Genomic DNA, 5,731 nt, shown 5'->3' on the forward strand with positions numbered 1-5,731 from the left:
AAGGCAATCCTACAATGTTTTTCATGTTGTGTTCCTATGCTTTTAACGGGGGGGGGGGGACCGGGCACATGCACAGCCCACAATCTGGCAAGTCCTCAGTGTGCACCATACTCCTTTGCAAAAAGGTGGCCTTATGGAAAGGGGTTGCACTTCACCACTCTGCAGCATTCTCTGCAATATTGGAAAGACTGTGTCGTTTGCAAGGTATGTGGGGCTTATTCCTCCACAGTGCTAAGTTCAGGCACCCCTACAAATATTGCACTGTGGCCCTATTAAGTGCTGGTGTCCGTCCTGCAAGGCCTGCCTGCTCTTTCCACTCCTCCCCTTTAAAACAGGGCCAGGAATATTTACCAAAATACCAGGGCATTTTAGGGCTATATCTATCTAAAATATCAAGGCAGGAGGGAAATCCCAAAAAGAAGGACCGTGAATTCTTTTGTCTCCTTTTTTTTGCATATCCCGAAAACCCATCGAGGAAAAGCCTCGAGGGGTGGGGTGGGCGCCTTAGTCACAGAAAGCCATCCAAAAAACTTTCCCTTCTGTGGAAAAAGCAAAAAATTTCCAGCGAGTGACTAGGGAAGGGAATTCCTCGGCCACAGCCTTTGCTGCCACAGCAGCAGCAGCTTCCAGACAGGACTGAACTAGTTGGCCCGACTCGGCCGGGAAATTCCCGAGCGCGCAAGCTCCGCCCCGGCGCAGAAATCCCCTCCGCCGAGGCTGTATAGGCAAGCGCCGCCGCCGCCGCCCGCCAGCTTCTCGCCACGACTTCGCAAGGCAACTACACACTTCGGGACCTGCGGCTCGTTCTCGCCCAGGCCATGTTTTTCAGCCCCGGCTCCCTGGATTACCCTATGGATATAACGATGGACAACCACCCCCGGGACGCGCTGAAGAAGGACAGGCAGCTCAGCCTGGTCCAGGACGACCGCCACGACAGCGGCTTGGACTCCATGAAGGAGGAGGAGTACGAGAAGCTCGTCAACGAGCTGAGAGACATTCGCATCGAGCCGGCGGAAGCCTCCGCGGGGCTCCAGAGCGGCCCCGGCCAGGGCGCGCAGGCTTGGAAACTGCAAGTGACCGAAGACGGAGATACGTAAGTCTTGGAGGACTTTGCAAATTCGGGGAAGGGGATCGGAACTTCGACCTCTGTGGGCGGTTTTGCCTCGCGTTCCCTCGGAAGTTAGCAAAGTGGTGATCTTAATGCTTTTCCTTGGAAATAGATCTGGTTGGAATTAATGGGGCTTATTTCCAAGCAAATGTGGTTAAGAGCCTGGTGGCCTCTGTTCCCAGATGTGAAGGAAACTCTAGAAAATGCAGCACGGGACTATCGCGAAGAAGGAAATGTGGCGGGTGGGGGGCAGCTGGGCACTGCAAGGGAGACCGCGATCCTTTTGATTTGTTTCCCCCCCTGAAAGGCGACAAATTTGCTATTTAAATTTAAACGCCTCTTTAGTTTTTAAAAGAGGTTTGAGAGCTAAGGTTAGCATGGCGGCATGCATGCAAAAGACCCGAGGATGCACGCAGTGCGCGGTTGAATTTCAGCTTGCTTGAAGCCCCGGGAATTACGCATTTGTAGCGGTGAAAAAGACCCTGCAGGAAATTCGCTAGCTCTTTTAAAGCGAGGCCCTTCATAATAGTTCTGAGTTACTGACCCAGCAGAGTAGAACAATCAGTAGAGCGAGCCAAACCCCCCACACACCATAATGTAGATTCTTAGCGCTCGTGTTTGACTCCATCCGCATTTGTGTTTATTGCACAGGCTGCCTTGCAGGGGGGAGCGAGGAGCCTACTATGTAGATCTTTAATAATAGAACGCGGGGTGTGCGGGGGGGGGAGAGGTCCTTTGATGTCGCTCGCGTTCTGCTGGTTACATAAAAGCCCGGGGATTTTTGCAAGTCTGGGTTTTCCCCTCCCCGCCCGCTCCGCCTTGTGCCTGGGCCGCCTGCCAGCGGATAGGGGCCGGGACGGGGTGTTCTCACAAGCTGCGCGGGGGGCGGGGCTTGAAGGAGGCGCCGGGCGGGGCGCACGGGAGGGGGGAAGCGCTCTGGAAAGTCCCTGGCGCCTTGCCCGGAACACTCAGCTCACAACAACTCCGCGGAAAACACCAGGTAGCGAGAGCACGCGGCTTCGAAAACCCCAGGCTTTCGAAATCGCCTCTCTTGCCGCTGAGGCTGATGTTCTTCCTCCATCATGACTCGGATCCTGGGCACGTTGCCCGCGGGATGACGAGCAAGAGCAAAAGAGCTGATTAGCAAGAGGTGGCTGGGAATTTTTTTTGTCCTTTGTTTTTTCTTTCTTTCTTAAGTACTCACCATCGGGTTTTTCCCACCGTTTTCCTCTTTGCAGATTTCTCCATCTGGCAATTATACATGAAGAAAAGGCCTTGAGTTTGGAAATCATTCGCCAGGCAGGACGAGACAAAGCCTTCCTGAATACCCAAAATAACCTCAACCAGGTACTTACCCGGCAGGGTTTTCTTTCCTCTCCTGCAGGGATCAAACATGGTGCCCTAGGGGACTTGGAAGCTTTCCAAAAGAAACATTTTTGCTGGGAGAAAAAGATAAATTTAGGAAAAATATCAAGGGGTTTAAGTAACTCATAAAATGGCCACCTTTTAGCATAATTATCCCCATCATTGATGGGGTTGAGCTCCCAAGAAAATGGGGGTGAATTTGTGGCCTTCCATATGTTGCTGGCCTACAACTACTGTCAACCCTGATTCTTGACTATGCTGGCTGGGGCTGATGGGAGTTGAAGTTCAACAACAAGTGGGGAGCCACAAGCTCCCTCTGCCTTATTTAGGGCAAGTTTTCACGCTACAAGGAGCTTTAAAATCAGCAATTTGTGGAAGTGACTTTTCATGGGTGTCTCCCAAGTATAGTAAGATTGGACCACCAACACAACAGTGTGATTGTTCTCTCAGAAGTATATCGCATGACAAAAAGCAAAACGTTGAGGAACGTTTCAAAAGATTTATGGAAAGTGGTTGATCCTGAAAAAACATACTTTCCTCAAGAAGTGGGTTCAGGTGTGATGACTAAGAAGACTGTTTTGTGTACTATAATGGCTAGTCTAGGAGATTTTTCTTTTTTCTGGTTAGCTATAATGCTTTCTCAACTTGCAATTTGCAGACTCCACTTCACTTGGCAGTGATAACAGACCAGCCAGAAATCGCAGAGACTCTATTGAAAGCTGGATGTGACGCAGAGATCAGAGATTTCCGAGGAAACACCCCGCTGCATATCGTTTGCGAACAAGGCTCTCTCAGAGGTGTCGGTGTCCTCACACAGTACTGCCAGAAACAACAAATCGACTCTATCCTACAGTCATCCAATTACAATGGTAAGCACACATTCTGAGCTGCCAGCTCACTGGGTACTCCAACCCTTGGCACTGTGCTACATTGCCTTGTGATTCAGAGAGTTCTTTACAGCTCTTTCTGTATAGCAAGTGTCAGCCAAAGGGGGGGGGGAGGGTGTTCCTTGTTCTTGCTTTGCTTTGTAGTCACCTACTGGAATCAAATAATCAAGCTTCTTTGATCAGAGTAGGCCATCTTTAAATGGCTATAGCGTATATGATTTGAAAATTATAGCCAAGTGTTGGAATGACTTGTATGACATGAAATTTAATCTCCTCCAATTCTGTTTCATAGGACACACGTGTCTCCATCTGGCAGCTATTCAAGGTTACCTGGCCATAGTAGAACGCCTCTTGTCCTTGGGAGCAGATGTCAATGCTCAGGTAAGATACCTGCCATTTTCAAACAAGCAAGCCTTGTTCGTCCCAGCAGTTTGAGAATGAACATCTTAGCATGTGTCCAGCCTAACTGAATGCACCCTTTTCTTTTTCAATAAACAGGAGCCTTGCAACGGCAGGACTGCCTTGCATTTGGCTGTTGATCTACAGAATCAAGAACTGGTGTCGCTCCTGTTGAAACACGGAGCGGATGTAAACAAAGTCACCTACCAGGGCTACTCTCCATACCAGCTCACATGGGGAAGAAACAACTCTTTCATACAGGAGCAGCTGAGGCAGTTTACAACGTTGGACCTGCAGATGCTACCAGAAAGTGAAGACGAAGAGAGCTGTGAATCGGAGTCAGAGTTCACAGAGGATGAAGTGAGTGGCCATTTCTCCATTCTATGTGAGAGAGAGATTTCTACCATAATTTGCACACACACATTTCCCATCAAGGTTGTTAGGAAGCAGTTGTAAACAACAAGGGACTAGGTTTTGCTTGCCTTTGACACCTTGAAGGTATAAGCCTGGTAACAGAGTTATTACCAGTCACCCATTGGTGTAAGCACTGAATACTCAAAGGTATAGAAAATGCATTGATTAGATTCATTTGAATCTAGCAAATCATTGCACTGACTTCACACAAGGAGGAAAACTGGCTTTAGGGGAGCATTTGACATGTTATGATTTAGGGCAAATTTTCAAAAGTGGATTTAAAATTACAGTAAGGTTATTTCAAAGGAAGCACATTTGCACAGATTTTCGGGTGGTACTATTTCCAACCTACCATTTGTTACCTCCACTTCCCTCTAATATTACAAGCATCATATTAGTCCAGATTTTTGTCTGTTAATAAAATGTACCACCACAACAAATAATTTTCCTTAACTACTGAGTTATTACTCATGTAGCAGCGCCCAGATTTTTGTAAGTTTTTAGAATGCAGGCTCTAGTGTTAATTATCAGGTGCTATTTTCCTCATGTGAGTGCAGCTAAATTTAATGGAACACTTCCTTGGGATAATGGGAAATGGCCCTGTATTCCCCTTAGAGAATTACTTCATGCTCTTTCTTAAAGCCTTCCATTAAGCCTGATTTGCTTTTTCTTCCCCTCGTCTAGCTCCTGTATGACGACTGCATCATTGGCGGACGACATGTGCCTTGCTAAAGTGGGAGCGTTGCACGAAGCAGAGGCGAGCAAAATGTGAACAATTACTGAACACACAGCACAGTACAGAGCATGTTGTTAGAACAGCAGGTGCCGCCTGCAGTTCAATGCACAGTTCGGGCAGGAATGAACTTTGGTTGTCAGACATCAGAAGAAGCCTGGGCTCATTTGCACCAGAGAGTAGGTTGTACAAATAAACGAACAGAGTGAGAACTTGGACGGTTCACCTACGTATTCACTGCATGCTCTACAAGGGGGCTGGCCCAGGTCACCATCTGTTGTGTCCTTGTGGAAGACATTCCATATATTTCTGACTGACTGATAACAATCCATCCCAAAGACTGAGCTCAGGTGCCCTTTGTGCTGCACGGCAGGCAGAGCGATTGCAACCCAAAGAATGTCCTCTTCTCCATCCACAGGAAAGGGTAGCAATTTAATGTTCAGGCTGTATATTGCAAGCCCTATGCTTTGCAATATGTATATTGTGTGTAAATATTGTATATTTTGTGAATAGCTTTTTTGGTACTTGTGTATATTTATTAAAAAATCAAATCAAATGAGAAATGCACTGAATTGATGAAACTCTTCCCCCTGCTGAAGAATTGCTCACCCGCTTTCTCCTTTCTGATGCCCAGTTAGGTAAAATCAAACATCTCAGGCAATTGGTTCATTCTTGCACACATTCACATTAAAGAAAGCCACTAGTGTCCTGTGTTAGTAACCCAGGGCAGGGGCTGGAGGGGGACGAATAGGGGTATATTTGCACCCACGTGCTGTTTACTCATTTTCATATTGGAACCAGGTCAATTCAAAAAACATTTCTGAT

General features: G+C 47.5%; 1 protein-coding gene across 1 annotated transcript; it reads left to right on the forward strand.

Annotated features, from left to right (window-relative positions):
* Positions 1 to 727: 727 nt before the first annotated feature.
* On the forward strand, positions 728 to 5,469 carry NFKBIA (NFKB inhibitor alpha). The gene is made up of 6 exons (XM_081186686.1): positions 728 to 1,093; positions 2,347 to 2,455; positions 3,132 to 3,342; positions 3,653 to 3,741; positions 3,859 to 4,119; positions 4,858 to 5,469. The coding sequence occupies exons 1-6, from the start codon at positions 819 to 821 to the stop codon at positions 4,903 to 4,905; spliced, it is 993 nt and encodes a 330-aa protein (XP_081042812.1). The 5' UTR covers positions 728 to 818; the 3' UTR covers positions 4,906 to 5,469.
* The last annotated feature ends 262 nt before the right edge of the window (positions 5,470 to 5,731 follow it).

This window comes from Podarcis bocagei, assembly GCF_964188305.1.
Source record: "Podarcis bocagei genome assembly, chromosome: 1".
NCBI classification, from domain to species: Eukaryota; Metazoa; Chordata; class Lepidosauria; order Squamata; family Lacertidae; genus Podarcis; species Podarcis bocagei.

What these genes read in the sequence shown, in the direction of transcription:
- NFKBIA (XM_081186686.1), top strand. Translation starts at nt 819, where the DNA reads ATGTTTTTCAGCCCCGGCTCCCTGGATTACCCTATGGATATAACGATG. An exon ending in CCCAAAATAACCTCAACCAG is followed by an intron (nt 2,456 to 3,131) that starts GTACTTACCCGG and finishes TGCAATTTGCAG; the next exon opens with ACTCCACTTCACTTGGCAGT. An exon ending in GAGCAGATGTCAATGCTCAG is followed by an intron (nt 3,742 to 3,858) that starts GTAAGATACCTG and finishes TTCAATAAACAG; the next exon opens with GAGCCTTGCAACGGCAGGAC.